Source organism: Styela clava, chromosome 1 (genome assembly GCF_964204865.1).
Source record: "Styela clava chromosome 1, kaStyClav1.hap1.2, whole genome shotgun sequence".
In the NCBI taxonomy this organism is placed as follows: domain Eukaryota; kingdom Metazoa; phylum Chordata; class Ascidiacea; order Stolidobranchia; family Styelidae; genus Styela; species Styela clava.
This window is the reverse complement of record NC_135250.1, coordinates 30690287-30710137: the sequence shown is the minus strand read 5'-3', so window position 1 is coordinate 30710137 and position 19851 is coordinate 30690287. Positions and strand designations below refer to the sequence as shown.

At 37.2% G+C, this 19851-nt stretch overlaps 3 protein-coding genes across 3 annotated transcripts; 2 read left to right on the top strand and 1 right to left on the bottom strand.

The window, feature by feature from the left end:
- Positions 1-1946: 1946 nt before the first annotated feature.
- LOC120334873 (guanine nucleotide-binding protein G(I)/G(S)/G(O) subunit gamma-7-like) lies at positions 1947-9211 on the top strand. Its single transcript, XM_039402388.2, has 3 exons — positions 1947-2101; positions 2753-2843; positions 5508-9211. Exons 2-3 carry the CDS (start codon positions 2763-2765, stop codon positions 5631-5633), a joined length of 207 nt encoding a protein of 68 aa, XP_039258322.1. The 5' UTR covers positions 1947-2101; positions 2753-2762; the 3' UTR covers positions 5634-9211.
- A 538-nt stretch (positions 9212-9749) lies between these two features.
- LOC120334933 (cilia- and flagella-associated protein HOATZ-like) lies at positions 9750-11754 on the bottom strand. Its single transcript, XM_039402451.2, has one exon. It carries the CDS (start codon positions 11714-11716, stop codon positions 11252-11254), a length of 465 nt encoding a protein of 154 aa, XP_039258385.1. The 5' UTR covers positions 11717-11754; the 3' UTR covers positions 9750-11251.
- Positions 11755-13117: 1363 nt separating this feature from the next.
- On the top strand, positions 13118-19154 carry LOC120334886 (creatine kinase, testis isozyme-like). Its single transcript, XM_039402403.2, has 8 exons — positions 13118-13477; positions 14883-15021; positions 15669-15790; positions 16081-16208; positions 16896-17042; positions 17529-17659; positions 18353-18585; positions 18924-19154. Exons 1-8 carry the CDS (start codon positions 13263-13265, stop codon positions 19057-19059), a joined length of 1251 nt encoding a protein of 416 aa, XP_039258337.2. The 5' UTR covers positions 13118-13262; the 3' UTR covers positions 19060-19154.
- The last annotated feature ends 697 nt before the right edge of the window (positions 19155-19851 follow it).

The window sequence follows — 19851 nt, the reverse complement described above, 5'->3', positions numbered from 1 at the left end:
GACAGATAAAAATAGGAATACTCCATTTTGCCTGAGAAAAATTAGAAGATCAGAGATAAATAAGAGAGCAGTGCTCATATGGGCATGTGAGTTGCACATCGGTGCCGGTACAGTGAGTTGTAGAGCGCCAAGTTAAGGTAAAAGGGATTGATGGATAACTGAGTGTTCCCTTCAATTAAAATGAAAAAGCTAAATTGTTGATAGAATAGCAGGCAAGAGAGTCTGATTCAATTGGAAATTTGTTCACACCCACAGTCGTAGCTAAAACTCGAGAAGTAGGTGAGGGCGCTCGTTCAATTGGAGATATTCCCTGTTGGTGGGAATACAAGGATTAATTATTTAAACTTGTAATTATCCAATCCATTTTCTCTTGTTTGATAGACATGTGTGGTATGTAATGTAGGTCTGCATAATTTATTATGTCTGTTAAGACTGGTTCATATGAACTCTTTAATATTCTAGAATTTTCTTGGTATTTCAGTAATTGTTCGCAACTTAACTTTATAGAAGAGAGTGCAAGTGGCATATTCTGAATCAGTGATTCTGAATCGGTGGCGCGCACCCCACAAGGGGGGCGTAGACAGTTTTTTTGAGGGGGTGTGAAGCTAATAAAAATATGGTAGATGTTATTAAATTTGATCTTGTCCACCTTTTTTTGGATATTTACATTTCTTTATTCCAGATATTTTTTTTTAAAGTCTTATAATATTTAGATTTCAGTCCTTAATAAAGTTGCAATTTTATTTAGTTTCGTTTTGTCAAACTATTTTATTCATTACATGCAAGAGTACTCCAGGAAATGATTACATTTCCTTTAATACACAGTTTCATTTTAAAGAGCTCTGTATGCTCAATCATGCACGATCTGTGGAAAATTTATGCATTTCAGCTCTGCATACTTGCGGTCCATGGTTGATCAAGTGTGAAATTATTTTTCATCTAACTTGCAAATATGTGAATGATGCACTCTTAATAGAGTTTAATTTGGTATAATTCGCTGATGTCGGCATTTTTTTCGTTTGAAGTTATTTGTTTCATTATTTCTATTCTAGCCTTTGTCATAGGTGCATGAAGTAAAGCTATCATTTATAATGCTGAAAAAGGGGCCAGCTTTATGACACTGCAACCTAGCAGTGGGACATGCTTCTATAGGCCTCGCACTGATTTAAGGTGTATATTATAACCATGTTTGTTTATTCTATATAAGCAAGACTTGTAAAGTAAAGTTGCTTTAATTGTGATTTTGTAGGTTTAAAAAGTAAAAGGGTAATGAACACTACCGTAATTCATTTCAAATTAACGAAATAAATATTAAATTCTGCCTTTTATTTTGTTCTTAGGTATAAGTAATAAAATGTGAAGTCTTAATTTTATCCCAGGGGGAGAGGAAAACAGATAAGACATTGTAATCACATGACAAATCCCTTCAATCCGGTTACCAGTGGGGTATGTGATTAGTTAGCCAGTAATTTCGGGAACATGGATTTGATGGTTGAGGAAGCTGTGTACCACCCTACACAGGGTAATCAGAGGTGTGGTGACGAGCATATTCCTAACGCTTAGCACACTGGTTCTCAACCAGTGGGCCATGGCCCACTGCTGGGCCATAGAGTCTTTTCAAGGGGGCCACAAGTCTAAAAAAAATTACTACGGTAATTGAAACTTTTGGTTTCATTTGTGTCATTATAGTCCAATTTTTATTGTAGTAGCAATGAATGATGCTGCTACTTTTCATTCTAATCATTAAAGTGAAAGTATTTATTTTTGGAAAAAAAAGTCTCGTTTTTTTTGTGGTTTTTCCCTTGCCTGAGAAAGTTAGTGGGCCACAGAATTTTCATGCAACGAAAGTGGGCCACGAGTTAGCACAATGCTCCACATTGCCGAGCCATCATATTGAATTAAACATTTTATTCTCTCTAATTCAACTATTTTTTATTCCATTTTAGATTTTAATTTAGACATATTTTAGTTGTATTGAATATAGTATAATCTTAAAAACTACGGATTGCAAAGGAAAGAAAAAGACTGGCCATACTCTTGCCCCTACATGCTTCCCTGTCGCTGCTCCCAGACTACATTTTCTCCTGTTGCGAATAGAGAGGTAAGAGATATTTTTTCGATATCCGCTCTAGGAGACTCTTATTCTCAGTAGCTCTGTCTGTCTGTTTAGATGTAGCGTCTAAACGGATAATCAATCTGGATGAAAATTTCTACATGGGTTATTCTGTCACCTTAGTAACGTGCATGGTATGTCCCGATTGAGGTTTCATTTCCATGGTTACACCGCAAAAATCGTGCTGGTCATTTTTCAATTTTTTCACAATTCATTGCCGCTTCCTCATCAATTTCCAAGAAAGCTACCTTCTGCGGGAATAACTACTCCTTGGGACAAGTGTTGTTTGTTTCGAAACTATGTAAACTGAGGAAGCTAGGGATTTTAGTGAACATTATTTTTCAATTAAGGGTCGATACAGCTTTTTGTCCGGTTACCAGGTCATGTCGAGTATGGGATTAGTTATTCAGTTATTTGTTCTCGAAGCATGGATTTTATGGTGGAGGAAGCCGTAACCGACTTACGTGGACCCCTCCACGGCGGTGGGGAATCCAGCAATCATCCCGCACATACGAACCCATGCAGGGTAATTAGAGTTGCGGCCCCAGCACTCATCACGGCGCGCCATAATGGGCATCTACTAATTTTACGTTTATAAAGTTATCACCTGATTACATGTGTGATTTCTAATATTCACAGGTTTGCGGCCATGAGCTCCCCAACGAATATTCAGCAGATGAGAGCATGCGTGGAACAACTAAAGCATGAATCGAATATAACAAGGATACCTGTAAGTGTTCGGTCTGTTCCGGAATGTGAAGGCTATAAATTTAGACATTTATCAGTTAACCCTCACTACTATCAATATTTCTATTTCCATCTTTTGCTTGATAATTCTGTGAATTTTTAAATTTGGTGTATACATTGATAAAGATGAATGGGCCTCATAAACAAAATACTTTTATTAGTGAGTGTGAGTATTCATAACTATATTAGTTGGGGGAGGTCCAACGATTTTACATCAAGCTCTGAGCTAAGTCGCAGTTTCTAGCGTGACAAAAGTTTTGACTCTTAATCGCAGTGATGACTTGACCTAAAATTCTGATTCAAACACCAACTTCGAATCCCAATTCTTAATATGCTTTGGAGCTTCTGTCGAGAATTTTGAAATCGATAATTATCATTGGAAATCTGGAATTTTGAGATTGCAACCTCGACTTCGAATCTAGTATTAATAAAGAAATGTAGAACCCAATGTTGACACTATCTGTTCCCAGGTCTGCAGCGGGATTTTGGCAATATTTTATTAAGGTGACCGTACATTTGAACCCATGTACATTTGAACCCATGCGTATATCCACGGGTTTAATCTATATACGGGTGCTAAAACCCATGGGTTAGGGTTAGTATGGGTTCAACTATCCGTGAAACAAAAAAAATTCCATAGGTGCAATAGCATACAGGTGCAATTGTCATGGGTTCAAATGTACGTGGGTTCAAATGTAATGGAACCTTTTATTAATATTAAGGTCGGAGAGCAGAGTCTGAGCCAAAGTTCAAATTTTAAACAGTTTGATCATTATTGCAAACAGCTTATTTGATGAAAGTAAAATTCTTTTTTATTCACTTGCCATGACGTCAAAAAGTGAAAGCTGTGAAAAAGAAACGATTTGGATAATAATTTGTTTCAATATATTCTCATTATCTTTTGGAAAGAGCACAAAATTTAAAAATTATTATTCAGCTCAATTTCACGCAAGTTGTTTAAATTAAATTTTGGGAAATTATTTCTCTGCCTCTGGAAGAAATTGGATTTATCAAATATATTTGCTATACTGTTTTACTCTCTATCAGTAAAAATCTCACCCATTGGTGATGACTCTTGGTTTTATATTGCTAACCAACATAAACGATAATGTATATTGGGAACTGCTAATGACTTTTTGATGAGTGTTTATGAATCCCCCCACCCATATTTGAATCATAAATTGCTCTGATTCAAAACAATTTTATATAAATATATTTAGCCAAACGTAGAATATTTTCTTGCTGTTGATGTCATAGTTCAAAATTTCCATGCACACCGGCGGCCATCGCCTAGCCCAGGGTTAGCTGAGAAAGGTTTTGTTTATTCAATAAATAGTACCGGTAACTCATTCTTTAAAAATGACTCCTTTTACAGTCTTATTGGACACGTTTAGTGGCCATAACGATCGTTTCAAAATTTTGTTGGTATTGGTATTTGTCTCCGTCTCCATTTTTAAAAAATCGCTTTTCTCTTCGAATACTGGACCAATTGCTTCGATATTTTCAGTGGTTAAAGATCCAGAAGGCTATTACTTTTTTTTTTCGCTATGACGTCATCAAAATTATTGCCACTGGGTGGCGCTACGTGTCCATATATTTGAGCATAGCTCTCTTGTTTGGTGTGAAGATGCCTCACAAAAAAAAAACTTTGTTTGAAAATGAATGCGTATGACCTTTCTTTAAGCTACACTAATGCGGGTTGAAACACGTCTTTTGGAATGTTAAAAAAGAGGGAAATTTTGCATAAAAATCATAAAATTTTTCATCGTTTGGAACGCTTTTTAGACCCTAAGACCTAAAGACTCTTGAAAACTCATGTTTTCCGGCTGTAGCCACCAGAAATTTCGGTTTAACTTGACAACTTGAAACACGTCTTTTGAAATGTTTAAACAGAGGGAAACTTTGCGTATCATACAATTTTTCGTAGATTGGAACGCTTTTTAGACCCCAAGGCTAAAGACTCTTTGAAAAATTATGTTTTCCGGCTGTAGCCGCCAGCTGATTGGACTTAACTTGGCAATTAGTAATCTCAGAATCCCTCTTTGAAAATTCCTGGCTTCTCCCCTGCCCGATTGCACAGCCATGTTGATAAACTTTGTCGGAAGATGAGTTATTACTTATCGATCTTAAGATCGGTAAGTATGTTGATAGGTATTTGTCTGTTTGTTTGTTTGTCTGTCTGTTAGATACACGCGATATCTCACGAAAGCTCCAAATTTTGCATGTGCATTCATCATAGTTCGGATCAAAAGCCTATTGATTTTCGATGAATTATGTCGTATAATTAGCGAGTTATTAATTAATTGGTGATGGGACACACGGTGTCACTATGGAGTAAGAGCGCTGTTTTGGGGGATCCCCTAACCTCTGATCGATAAGTCTTCGGTCTCCGACCGATATTCTCGTCTTTACTTTTGAGTGCGCGTGACCTTTCTTTAAGCTAAATCTCTTAGAAATAAGAAGACACCTGATTTCCTAGTTTTTTTATTTTTTCTATAACCCAGAGATCCAAGTCGAAATTTTTGTTAATGTGTACTGGCACTGCGTACCGCGTCTGAGAGTTATATTTAGAAATCTGAATGAAATCTCAATCCCCCCCACACAACAGCTCTGTCTGTACAGGATAAAAATTTTTTTTTTTCTACAGGTCTCACAAGCTTCGGAAAATTTGATGGCATTTTGCGAAACCAATGTTCAATATGACCCACTCGTTTGCGGAATTTCTGCGTCAGCAAACCCATTCAAAGACAAAGCGAAGTGTTCTGTTTTATAATGAGCTGTTTCATCTTTATTATTACCATAGCAACGGACTTTGAATCAAGACAGTTGCCGTAGCGACCTATTATTTTATTTTTAATATTATGTTATCATCCTGACGTTTTATGATAGTTGTCTGTTGCTCAGTTTAATTAATTTTTTTTTGCCACAATTTGCTGCAGAGAGATTGCACTTCCACACTGTTAAAAATGCTTGTAACATTAACCTACATATTGCAGTTATGTGCAAATTATCCCAAACAGAGTGTATTCAAATTATGCTTGAAAAAAAGGAATCTGCTACGATATATCGAAAATAACTATTTGTGAATGCTACCTAATACAGAATTGGCACTTCTCCACAGACTGCACTATATTTCCTAAAGCTTTATCGAATATAGCTATTTTTGAATGCCACGGAATATTTAATTCATTTCTGATGTCTTTTTTCTACAATTATCTGCGCGAGGCCCAGCGCAGGGGTGTACAACCTTTAATACAGGAGGGCCAGATACAAATAACTGGGCGAAACCGCGGGCCGCACTTTTATCTAACAGGCTTTGTAGTAGTTTTGTAGCATAAAAGTTTTGGGGCTCCCGAAGTATGCGAACCAAGATGGCGGACATCGGAATGTAATATGTGTACTAGGTTAGGGTTAGGCCATAATTTTAGGTATAAATACTACGGGAGGCTCTTGGCTAGTCTTTGAACTGATAATAGGACTAAAATAAGGAAAATTGGGAAAAAATTATCGCCTAACCCTAACCTGTTACGTTCCGATGTCCGCCATCTTGGTTCGCATACTTCGGGAGCACCAAAGTTTTAGTTATTGACCTCATGACATGTGTTGTTCGCTTCGCACAAGCTAGCTGTTTTGGCATTGTAACGTCATAAGGCATAGAGAATAATCTGGAGATACCGCCCGTACCAGATTAAACTAAATTAAAAACTCGTTTCGAGGGCTGCAACCATTTAAAATTGGCTCTGCACCGCAGGCCACACAATTCTTCCTTGTGAGCCGCATTTTGCCCCCTTGTTGTACCCCCCTTAGCCAAGCTGTGGGGCTTTAATTTAACTATTCTGGCATCATAGGTCAAAAATCTGTGGCTCAAATTCCATGTTCGTCTCTTCACTCTGGGTGGGCAAAGACAAATTAGTGAGATTTCATCCTTTTACAAAAATTGTAACTCCTTACATACCAGTAACTGCTTGTTCTGTTCGCTCTTATCTATTTTCTGAATAAAACAAACCTCAAATAATACCATGAATAATATACTACACTCATTAGACAACGTTTGTGCTGACGCCTACGTACAAAGACTTTTTCCCCATTATAATGAAATATTTTGTAAATTAAATTTTCATTTGTTTCGCTTTTGTGTATGTTACTATATCAGTAGTTGCTTGCAATTCTTCTGTCCCAAATTTTTTTTAGCTCGGCGCCGGGGAGGACAAATCAGTAGTGAAGTCTCATTTCTGCTAGAACCTATTTGTATCTTTGCTTTGTTTTTAAAATTATGTTATTTTATATTATTACTCATACATCACCGTTATTTTATCTTCATTTATTACATCACAATACCCTGACAATGTCAACGATTGTTTTCAAACAAAAGTACATCCACAATAATTATAATACTGTTTTTATTTCTTCAGAATTTTATGGTATCAGATTTGGATGTTTAAGATCTCTGTAGTACAGTTTATATTTTTAGAATAAATAATTTTGTTAGCAAATGTATTTATAATTCCACCCAAAAAATTCTTCCTTCAGAAAGTGCTGATTCTGATTTTTTAACCTAAAACGTCCATTGCCTTGTGCACACCATATATGGTAGCAGACTTGTTTTAATTCTGAATTGCTTGTGGTATTCGGGTCACAATAATATTTAATTATGCTCATCAAACACGTTTTTCATGTGTGTCTGAATCTTTTTTATTCTGCTTTATTATGTAACAACGCTTGATTTTATCCTATCATCTGCACTGACATTTTGTGATGTTTTTTCTATTTTTTGGTCAGAATTTTTTTCCGTGTGTACCTCGATAAAGTTAGTCAAACCAAAGTCTCTGCATGTGATTGAACATAGATTTCAAGCTTTAATTCACTGAAATTTATTGGCATTTATTCTTAATCTGGGATTCCTGACAAGAGGTCAAATCTATGTGTCTGATATCAATAACTGGCCAACCATTCCAATTCCCATATCGACTGGTAACTGGACGAGAGGCTGTGTTTTATTTCCTCTTTTGGAGATAGGTATGAAAATTGTAAATGATGAGTTGTCATGATGCATAGCAATTTGTGACATACAGTACTCTATTAACCTAATTCAGGGGTTCCCAAGCTTTTTCACGACGACCCCAAAGACAACTTTCAAGTGTCCAGTGCTATATATATTTTTCATGAAACTTTAGAGCTTCTTTCACTGAACTTTTGAGTTTGGTCATGTGGTGGTAATAAGTAAAATAAGCTGGAACCCAACAGTGATGTCACAATAAACACCTACATTTTCAATAACAAAAGCATATAGTGATGCCTATGGGCCTGTTTTACATTAAGCCATGGTACAAACTGCTAAATTTAACATGGTTTGTCAAATCTTAGATGAGTTGTACATCCATCCTCTACCATACCTCAGCGACCCCATGACCTGGTTGCGATCCTACCTATTTATCACTCCGACCCAATTTGGGGTCGCGACCCCTGGTTTGGGAACCCCTGACCTAATTCATGCATCTAAAACTAATAACTGATTACCTGCATTCCCATTCCTAAAACCAGCATCAGCTATGGCTTTCCATATGATTACGGTAAATTGTGAGTGTGTGAGGTACTGCACAAGACTGTGATATAATAACCAGGGAGGTCCAGGCCCGCGGGCCCGCCGCTTCATTATCTGTGGCCCGCGTCACATTCGGAGAGTAATCAAAAAATCTCATTTCGTGTTGGTTCGTCATAAAATTAATCAGAAAAATCTTTTGACATATTGTCATCACTAATGTCATTAAATAGTTTTATGGCTAGCTGGGGAAACCAGCAAAGTTGATAATTCTAAATTGTTATCTGGCTTGCTAACTTTTTGGTCAGGAATATATGCTAACAATATAGGCGTAATAGAAAACTAAAAATCGAATGCAGATTCTATTAGCCTAGAATGGCTAAGCCTGATAACTATGTGATTGTACAATAAAAGTGTTGGTTTTGTTTTGAACTTTTTACCTATTCTTGGCACTATTGTGGCCCGCGAACAATGCAAAAATAATTTTGTGGCCCGCGGAGCCAACAGCCTTGGACCACCCTGTACTATACCTTAAGCGAGTATTGTAGTGCGCTGCAATTCACTATTTCAATTTATGGTATGGATCCAATCCTATTGCGATAGATGTCGGTATGCACCTGATTGAGCGATATATTGTGGGCTTGCGGCGGACCATAATATGCTTACTTTCACATTATTATATTACTGACATATTTGTAGCAAGTTCTGACACATTTCAGGTAGTTTTGATTCCAAAGAAGGTTGAGAAAACACTTTTTACACCGTCTTATCATCCATGTTTGTCTTTGTGAAATAAAATGAATTGAAATATATATGCTTGACGATATTGTGTAGATGAAATTATGCTAGGATTTTTATTTGGTAGAACGTATAGTTCAGTTTAAAGTCGCGTGTACAATGGCTTTGATGATATGTTCTGGACCAAGATAGATATAGAGCTTCAGGCCAACTCATTCTGAGCAAATACAAGTCTCACAGTATGGCCTTAGATTAATTCTAGCAAAATGAACGAATCACAGTTTATTTAAACATCGAAAATTAAATCATTGCTAATACAGTGACTTTTCACGTAAACTCAACGGTATTGGTATCGCTGATTACACATCTCCAGTTCAAAATCCATGCTTCACTTTACCCAGGGTGTAATAGCTTAGGCCAGGGGTGGGCAACATACGGCCCGCAACGAGATTTTGACCGGCCCGCTGACTGTACATCAGTTCATTATGATATTACATTATTACACCTTTAGTACATTATGATATATTAATTATTTGTTTTTTGTTCTCTATTTTAAACGCGATTCATAACTTTCTTCCTTGCATTAGCGAATGAATATGCGATTAAGATATTAAATACCATCTATGTTATAATCCGGCCCACCGAGGACTTCCTTTTCCCACATCCGGCCCGCCGACTAGAGAAGTTGCCCACCCCTGGATTAGGCAGACCATGCTGAACATGAAAGATTGAAGTACTCGTCGTAAAAACTGTAGATTCCTAACATGTCCGTAGGCAGTGTTCCCTCTAAGGTGTGCGCGCACACAGCTTTCAGAGGCTGTGCACACGCATAGATTTACTGCGCACAGACGTATTTCGATGTAATGTAACAATGTTCTCGGTTGGCAGGTTGAAAAAGTTTGTTGTTGCCCAAAACGCCAAAATTTCTTCATTGGTTTTTGCAAAAATATTAGTCATTTCCAAAAAAGTGCGCACACCCCAAAATTTCTGCGCACACATACTACAAAAATTAGCGGGAACATTGTCCGTGGGTGTTTCCACAGAGCTTTACTTAAAGCACTGGTTCTTAAATTTCTTTAAGCCCTGTTCCCCTTTTTGGAATTTGTCAAATTTCTTACTCCGCCTCATAAATAACTAGCTACAAATAAGAGATAGTAAGTAGAAAGTGTGTTTTATTTCAAAAACATATTGAAAACACGTGGATGAAATCGCAATCCCTAAACCAGGGCTACTCAACTAGCGGACCGCGGTCCGAACCTTTCGAGTATTGGAATTTGGACCGCACCTAACTATTTATTTTGGATCATTAGCCCCACTTTTTGAATTTCCTATTATAAAATGACTTTCATAGTTTTGAATATATACCAAAAGAACTATAACACCATAATAAACAATTTTAATTTGCTACTAATCATTAGTCGGTCGAGGAAGTGCTCGTTTAAGGATGCTGAAATATCATTTCTGGAAAGACCGGACCCAAATAATTTTGAAGTTTTGTTTGCGGACCTTCGATAAAAATAGTTGAGTAGCCCTGCTCTAGCTCAATGGTTCTCCGCAGTTTGCCGACCCCTGCCCTAAACAATAAAGAAATGTGAATATCTAAAATAAGGCGGGCAAGATCAAAACTAACAAACAATTCTATTTTTAATTAGCTTCACGCCCCCTCAAAAATTTTCTACATCCCCCCCCCCCCCTTGTGGGGTGTGCCCCACCCTTCGAGAACAACTGGCTTAGAGTAAAGGTTAGAATATTCATAAAAACTCGAATTGTAAACAATTCTAAACATACAGAAAGATTCTGGGCCTTCCAGATATTGCAGTTTTTCATGTATCAGTACAGTGCCTACTTGTACAGGACCTTCCTATTTTTGAAAGAAATGGACGTAAAATACAATAGAATGACAATTCAGAAACGAAAATCTGAACCTTCTAAATATAGTAACTCCTTACAAATCTTATCTAAATGGAAGCTCCTTGCATATCAGCAACTTGCTCATTAAGAGTCCTGTTTTGGAGAAAGCGCAGAAAAAAAATTATGAAAAAACATATATTAGGTAACGAACAATTCCCCAATACTGATGATACAAGTAACACTGATAATAATACCATCTTTATTCACTCTAACTCATCAGATATATAGTCTTCTTCAATTTTATTGTCAAAAGTTTTTTGTGCGGGTTTGTAAGGAAGAGAGATTAATTCTTTCTGGAGCCTCTCGAGTCTTTGCTTATGGAGAAGATTCAAGGCTGCTTCCCTTTGAAGCATCAGCTGTCTGTACTTCTGTTTAACTTCTTTTTTGTCTTGTTGATAAGCATTGTGTAAAAACACCGCTGTTTTTGTTTCCTCCCATGTTGTTGTGGATCTTCTTGTTTTTTTGGGCGGTTTATTCGGTGGTGTTGCTATTCGTAAACGTTGTCGTATGTCCGCGGAAACTAATCGTGATTCCAGTGGAGGTTGGAGAGTTAATGATTTCCAGAAACTTTTTGCATGGTTCACGTCTTCGATTGGTGAATTGCTGAATAAAATGCAATCTTTTTCTTTCTCTATTGGTTTGGCTTTAGGTGGTGGCTCAGGTCTCATTTTTATTTTAATTACCAATCTGTGAAAGTGACGAAAAACAAAAAAATTGTGAATTTTTTATCAGAAAAGAATGAGCAATACTTAATTAGGCAGCAGGAGAAGAAAACTAATAATACTGCTTAATCATATGCAGTATGGGGACGCACAAACTCTTGTCTGGTTAACATACCAGAGATAGAAACAGTCACTTTTGTTAGTGAATAAGATGAGATTTTCATACTCTACTACAGGCGTGAGATAAGGATGGGACAGTCATAGTAGCTTTCATAAACAACATTTGGGTCTCATGTAGTTAAGTACCACAAGTACTTCTAGCAATTATTTTAAACATCATGGTTAAAATGACAGAGTCAATAGTCATAAAAAATTTATTATTACTCAAAACACAGCTCTGATTACCCTGAGTATGTTTGCAGGTTCGATACCTGCTGGACCTTCAGTCCATGCCTCTGACAGAACTAGCTATTCATACTCCAGTACCTATCACTGCGTCATGTACGTTAATAGGACGAGAGGCTGGGGTACGGCATATAGTTAAGCTGTCTTATTAACTTTCCTCTCCAGGTGAGAGTATGAAAATCCCCATTAGCCTACATTTTCGCTTTGGGATTTGCTGGATTGTCAGACAATACCTGAATACTGTAATAGACTACCTCCTTTCACCAACTCACAAACTAATAGTATATCATCTTATCCCCTGGACTTTTTACTTTTCAAGCTAAATAGTGAGTATTTGAGGCCGTGGTTCGCCATATGGATAAGCCATCTTATCGGCTTTCCTCTCCCCCGGGATAAATATGTAAATCCTATCCTATCTATTTGTGAAAGAAACTACAGGCAAAAACAAAATATCAAAATAACAAGTTGGCCGGTAATGTTCCCCGCTGTAAGTATCTCTTAAATATTGAGTTTACGAGTTATTTCGCATTATTAAATATAGCCGTTGAACAGAAGATTATAAACATAGATTAAAGAACGTATATTATATTCATCTGAAATTAATTAAATTTGAACTATATTCAAGACAAAATAGTCACAAATGCATGGGAACACTATACCTCAAGAGCGCCGATATCGGTAAGCTTTGCGTTTCCCAGACAACGAAAAATCACTCGCGGGTATAAATTGAGATAATTTCTTAGTTTATTATCATTATTTGGTAATTATTCATAACAAAAAAATTATTTAAAATATTTTTAAAATTATTTTCAAAATAGGTATAATGTTTTTGGTGTAAATATTAATTTTACAAGTCTGTTTCTGGCATGTTGTCAGGAACGTCGAAAAATAATTATTCCATCACAATAATGTTTATTGTTTACTCACAATGTGTCGCCAAGTGAAAATAAATAAAAATGAAATAAATTTGAAGCTTAGTTGAAGTTGTCATTTTCGTAGAGTCATGTTATTGAGTTCTTGTCGGTTTTTTTTTTCAGAAATTTAGGGCTTAGTTCTTTTAGGGCAATAGGTTAGGTATTAGGGAAATTATAAATATTGTAATAAAACGTAATTTCGTAAGACAAAGTGCTTTTGAAGAACGCGAAAAATGGCTGACGACGCGGGTATTTCGAGCAAAGATTTAATGATCGGAGCAGCGTGCCTCGGAGGTGGTGCTTTTGGGTGCTATATTGTAAATAAATTCGTCAGTGGCGGAGAAACCAAGTGTGAAAAGCAAGATGTCACCTTTCTAAATGATCCAATTAAAAATTACCCGGACTTATCGAAGCACAGCAACCATATGGCGAATTGTTTGACAAAAGGGTGAGATTTTTCGATTTACCAAGACTTAATTAAACTCCGTATAAAGTAATATAAATGAGTAGTATTTGGACAGAATAGATGAGAGTTACAGAATAGGGTAGATAGTTTTTAGTTACAGCCTCACGACTTTACGTTAAGTTAGAGTTAGACCTTAGGTTAAGATGACTTTAACGCACTTTCCAGATTACCAAGATGCACTAATAAACTAGAAATAAAACAGGACATTAGCGCTTAGGCAAATGGCAGAAACGCAGCAACAATGGCAATACTCATTTTCGGGTATAATTGAAAAAAAACTTCCCAAAGTCGGAATCAATTAACTAGTCAGAATATTTCAACCCTAATTAAAACTAACCAACAAAATTTCTAAGCCAAAAAAATTGTGAAGTTCCCGTTATGCTGGACTACCTGGAATCCACTAGTCACAGTCACGGCTTTGAGCCGCTTCAACATAGGGCCCAGGGTGGTCCAAGATTGGCAACTCCGCGGGCCACAAAATTACTTTTGCATTGTTCGCGGGCCACAATAGTGCCAAGAACTTTGCTCGTTTAACTTCGCTAGTTGCCTCAGCAAGCCATAACATTAATAAATTCAGTGACATTAGTGATGCAACAATATGACAAAAGATTTTTTGGGTAATTTTATGACGAAACAACGAAAAATGCAATTTTTTGATTCCTCTCCGAATGCGACGTGGGACAAAGATAATGAAGTGACGGGCCACGTGTGGCCCGCGGGCCTGGGTTTGGACCACCCTGACATAGGCGGTCGCGGTGGGCCCAGCACTTTTTTACGGCCGCACTAATTTCGGTGTAAATGATAAATTTAACCATTGTGTTATCATGTTTAGGTTAGAGTGTATATTTTATTAAACTGCCTTAAACTCGTAAAGTACCCTTTTCTAATGGTGACATAGTTAAAATAAATAATAAAATGCTAACAGATAAATTCAGACTTGAATTTGAATTTTTGATCATTGTCCAAGAGCGTAGCCAGACCAAATTTTAAGGAGAGACCAGTTATTGTATAATGAATCTCTCTGCAGACTTACTTTGCTGTCTAAGTTATCAAAGGCATACAAGCGCGCATTTTTATCTATCTCGGTTGGTTCTTTTGGTGAAAGAATTATTGATAGCAGTTTTCAGTAAATCGTTCAAGAATAGAGCAAAATGGTGCTGAAAAAGTCGCAAGAATTACTATCTCACTGTAAATGCCTCAAAATTGCATTAAAAAAATGTTGAAAGTTGGAGGAACGCCCGCAGCTTTCCATGGCTATGATTATGCCATTGCCATTATTTCGACTTAGACTGGGATCCGCGTAGTTGGGATCGCATAAGGCTTCGCAATACTTTGAGCAAGCTGCACGTATTCATTTTTTGTCTTTGATTTTTTGATTTTTGAACAGCATCTTTGCGAAATACTGCAACACAATAACACCCAACGGAGTCACCCTCGACCAATGTATACAAACAGGTGTGGACAACCCTGGCCATCCATACATTATGACAGTTGGCCTTGTAGCGGGAGATGAAGAAAGTTATGAGGTGAGACGTTTTTCAAATTAGATGAATTTAAGTCGCGTCGAGTAGTAAAACACTGAGTCAAGTCTAGTCTTAAAAAGTCAGTTTTTGTTAAATTGTTTAAGAATAGAGTAAACTGTTGTCGGAAAAGACGCAAGAACTTTCGCCTTTCTGCAAATGCCGCAAAAGTGCATTTGAAAAAAAAAAAAAAATGTTGAAAATTTAATGGGGGGAAGGGGGCATGGCCCCTCAATCCTAGTTTACAATCTACATGAACATAATACAGAGAATGAATACATAAAAAAACATGGTGTCGCTGATATTTGTTATTCTTTCACGGTATACAGATGTTTCGGCCCGCGGACGTTTCCGCTCACGATACCAATACTTTTTGTGTTATTACAGTGAATAAATGTGGAGTCGAGTTTAAAAGTTCTAACGCTAACAAAGCAACACGATCCTTGATTTTCAACATGTATTAGACCGAAACGTCTGAAAAGCCGTCTTTTGCGTCCCTTCGTCAATTGTGTTAAAAATTGATCAATTTCATTTCATGCATGACGAAACTAATTACCTGAATTTGAGTTTGTTTTCACTCAAGTTTTAACAAGGTTCTGAGCCTTCAACTAAAAGTAGGAAGAATCTAAAAGTAACGTTTTCCTTATTTCTAGGTATTCAAAGACCTCTTCTACCCCGTCATTAAAGAGCGAATGAACGGTTATGATCCATATTCAATGAAACATCCTACTGATTTGGATCACACAAAATTGAAAGGAGCAGTGCTCGACGTGAAGTAAGTATGGATTATGTTAGCTGTTTCTAAAGTGTGTTTCCAAATAACAGTACATCTTTGCAGGATTGACAGCAGATGCCTTTATTGGTCTTGTTCGACAGGGGCATACCTAGAATTTTTGATACAGATTTTTTTTCTTTTTCTTATAATTTTAAAGGGGGGTTTCGATCTGCGAACCCACGAAGTTATTCGAAGTGAAAGCTCTGTAAACGGCCATATATAAAAAAAACGAATCCCGCTTTTAATTCATAACTCGAAAAATACGGATTCAAATTCATTCTACTTCACAGCTACGTGCTTTCATCCCGAGTCCGTACGGGACGGAGTGTTCGTGGCTTTCGACTTCCACCAGCTTGCAATAGAGCAGAAAGAAACGAAGTCGAGAGAATAGTTGTCAGTGCTTTGAGTAATTTAAAAGGTTAGTAAATGTGGTGAGTTAGGTTATTGACATTGTTTCTGAGAGAAGTGTTTTTTTTTATTATTATTCGAGGGAGTATAGCCTGTTTATTGGTGGTTTTAGACGGTTTTTGCACGTTCGTATGTGGTTTTTGACGTTGTGTTGAACGTTTTATCGTGTTTTGTGACGTTTTTGCACGGTTTAGCCTGTGTATTGGTTGCTTTAGCGTCAGACGTTATTGGACATTCTAATTGTTTTTTTAATTTATTCTGCGAGCTATAGCGTGTTTATTAGACTTTTTTGACGGTTTTTTGCACGTTTTAGCGTGTTTATTGGCGCTTACAGACTGTTTTGCACATAACAGCGTGTATTTTAGTGTTTTTTGCGTGTTGCGTTTAGTTTTTTTTGCACGTTTTTGCACATAGCAGCGTTTTTTCAGTAGTTTCTGCACGTTTGTCTTTTTTGGGGGTTTTGTGCCGTATAACGTGTTTTTGGTGTTTGTTGACGCTTTTTGCACGTTTTATAGCGTTTTTTGACGGTTTTGGAATACTTTAAATTATTTTTGAGATCCAAAACAAATATAACCTCTTTCGAATATTTTTGAACTTTCAGTTCGTTTTAGACATAGCACGATGTTCTTATCGACGACCTCAATACCACTGATTCTGCATACCTAACCAAAAAACTATCATTACTTTCATTCCACAGGTGATCTTCGAGGCAAGTATTACGCTTTGAAGTCAATGACAGACGCAGAACAGCAGGCTCTCATTGACGATCATTTCTTATTCGATAAACCTGTCTCTCCTCTTCTAACTTGCGCTGGAATGGCGCGGGACTGGCCTGATGGCAGAGGTATGGTGTTGCTTTAGACTTGCTTTTATGACGTCACGTGTAATGTGACGTCATACCTCAGTATGGCGTTTTAGTTCCTGTACAAAAAGTACGACAGCCTTAATCTATTTCAATTCAATCCCAAACTCCGTAAGTACAGTAAATCAGAAGTATCGTTACTTTCATAATCATATTGATTTATGCTTCAATATACGCTTGAATTGTTGGCATTTACGTGTGTAACGGTGTGTGAAATGGCCTACAATAATCGCTTTTGGCAGTGGTCCCAACATTCTATGGCTCATGGCCGCCTTCCGGAGAGTTTTAGCATTCATGGCCCCAGTTCATCATTTCAGTGGTATTTATAGTGTTATTTTGATTAGTGGTTACAAAATCCCTTCATGTTTGAACAATTCGTGCACAACAAAGTGGAAACACCCTGTGGGCTGGGTCGCTTGTTTTTCCGATAATTTCAATAATTTATTAATCTTCATTGCTTTTCCCCAGGCATCTTTCACAACGAACGCAAGAACTTCTTGGTCTGGGTAAATGAAGAAGATCATACTCGTGTTATATCGATGCAGAGAGGCGGAAACATGAGAGCAGTGTTTGAACGGTTCTGCAGAGGATTGACTGAGGTGCGTATTGTGACGGGTGACCGTACATTTGAACCCATGTACATTTGAACCCATGTGTATATCCGCGGGTTCAATCTATATGCGGGTGCTAAAATCCATGGGTTAGAGTTAGTATGGGTTTGAATATCCGTAAAAAAAAAAATTCCATAGGTGCAATAGTATGCTGGTGCAATTGTCGTGGGTTCAAATTACGGGTTGTTACATCCGATTTCACCTATCCGTCTGGTTCACCAGTCGATATATATTTGTGTTAACTTGTAGACATTTGTTCATGATCAATGTTTTAAGTTGTTTGTTAAGTTGTGCCGCTGTTCTCAATAATCGAAGTTTAGTTATAGACGAGTTCCTATTCTGAGCAGATAGCGATTAAGCAACGAAACAGGTATTCCAGGAAAACTATTTCAAAATAGTAAATCTGAGCAGACGAGGGGATACGTATTGAGCTATGAGATTTTGAAAACCGAAAATATTTCCGGTGGAAGGCCTAGAACTCGAATCAACACAACCCACTTTATTACACTTTGGCTGAGTGGGCACCTAATTTTCCGCGCAGACCTTTTTTTATAGCTCAAATGGCCTTTTATTTCGCGCAACTAGTCAAGCTCTTAGAGGGAACGTTGTCTGTATGTAAGCATTGCAATCTTATCTCACATAGAAAAAAACATTACAATTAAAGAACATGTATTTCACCAGGTCGAACAAGAGATGAAAAAGCAAGGCACTCAGTTCATGCATTCAGACAATCTGGGATATATTTTAACCTGCCCTTCCAATCTGGGCACAGGACTTCGTGCAGGAGTCCACGTTAAGCTACCTCTCCTCTCTCAAGACCCAAGATTTGAAAAGATCTTGGTGGCAATGAGACTGCAGAAACGAGGCACCGGTGGAGTGGATACGGAAGCCGTCGGTGGCATTTTTGATATCAGGTAACTGGACATTTTTAGGTACTCCCGTAGTGTCTGTACCAGGTTAGGGTATAATTTAATTTTTATTTCCAATATTTTCGTTCTATTACGTTTACGAGTTTGGAGACTGTCTGTGTTAGCCAAGTGAATATATCCTCTGTCCATTGGTTTCAGTCCTTTTTTACAACACAAAAGTGGTACGCAGTTAGTAAAAGGTTGAGAACCCATTCGATTAAATTAATTACTTTTTGCATTGAATTCGTGAAACCCCTATATTTCAAAAGTACTGCACACCCCAACTCTGCAACGCTGCTGAAGTTAACCAAACTTGTGTAACAAAAATTCTTTCTTTGTTACAGCAATGCAGATCGCATTGGGAAAAGCGAAGTCCAACTTGTGCAAATGGTTGTAACTGGCATCAGTCGTTTGATTGAGATGGAAAAACGATTAGAGAAAAAGGAGTCTATTTCAGATTTAGTACCGGATTTTTCTTAAATTTACTGATCATTCTTAAAAGTGCAACAGCGTTTATTTAAACTTTTATAAATTTCAAATTAATGAATAAATAAAGTAAAGCTACGAATATACAATGTTGCATTTGCTGTCTGTTGGTGGGGTATTAATATATTATTACTATTCCACAATGCATTTTCGAAAAAAAATCCCTTTACAATTTCAATTTCGCTATGAAGTCAGTTCTCAATATATTTTAACCAGGCTTGTTGTTTTTTAATCAGTAATTGTTCAAGTATTTTCACTTCATTTAATACATCTGTGAGGGCCAAAATAATATATGGTATCGATAAATTCCCTTTGCAAATTAAAGACGTTATGGACACCCTATGTATGTATATATAAATATAAAAAAAAGTTCAAAAGCTTCGAGGAGACTTGGATGGCAAAAAAATTCAAAATTACCGACAGGCGAATTGACCATTTTATGTTTCATTTCGTTTTTCCTATCCAAGAACTTTGGCTATGTGGCATTGGCTTCCAGTAGCTCATGGCATTTTAGTGTGGTCGCCCGTTACGCCATTCAGAAATCAATCTCCTTTTATTTCTGAGTGAGTGCGCGTGACCTTGCTTGGAGCAAATTACCTTATTGAAAACGGTACCGCGTCATAATAGGTCTGGGCAACAGTATGGTCGCTTGCGAATTCATCATTAATCGAGTTTCATGCAATTTTGAGTGAACTCCTGTGACGCAGGATTTCTAAATCACAAGCTATTAAGATGACTAACCCGATGAGTCGTCTCACGCATCAGCCAGAGACGACTCAATTGTCT

What these genes read in the sequence shown, in the direction of transcription:
- LOC120334873 (XM_039402388.2), top strand. Translation starts at nt 2,763, where the DNA reads ATGAGCTCCCCAACGAATATTCAGCAGATGAGAGCATGCGTGGAACAA. An exon ending in CGAATATAACAAGGATACCT is followed by an intron (nt 2,844 to 5,507) that starts GTAAGTGTTCGG and finishes TTTTTTCTACAG; the next exon opens with GTCTCACAAGCTTCGGAAAA.
- LOC120334933 (XM_039402451.2), bottom strand. Translation starts at nt 11,716, where the DNA reads ATGAGACCTGAGCCACCACCTAAAGCCAAACCAATAGAGAAAGAAAAA.
- LOC120334886 (XM_039402403.2), top strand. Translation starts at nt 13,263, where the DNA reads ATGGCTGACGACGCGGGTATTTCGAGCAAAGATTTAATGATCGGAGCA. An exon ending in TGCTTTGAGTAATTTAAAAG is followed by an intron (nt 16,209 to 16,895) that starts GTTAGTAAATGT and finishes TTCATTCCACAG; the next exon opens with GTGATCTTCGAGGCAAGTAT. An exon ending in TCTGCAGAGGATTGACTGAG is followed by an intron (nt 17,660 to 18,352) that starts GTGCGTATTGTG and finishes GTATTTCACCAG; the next exon opens with GTCGAACAAGAGATGAAAAA.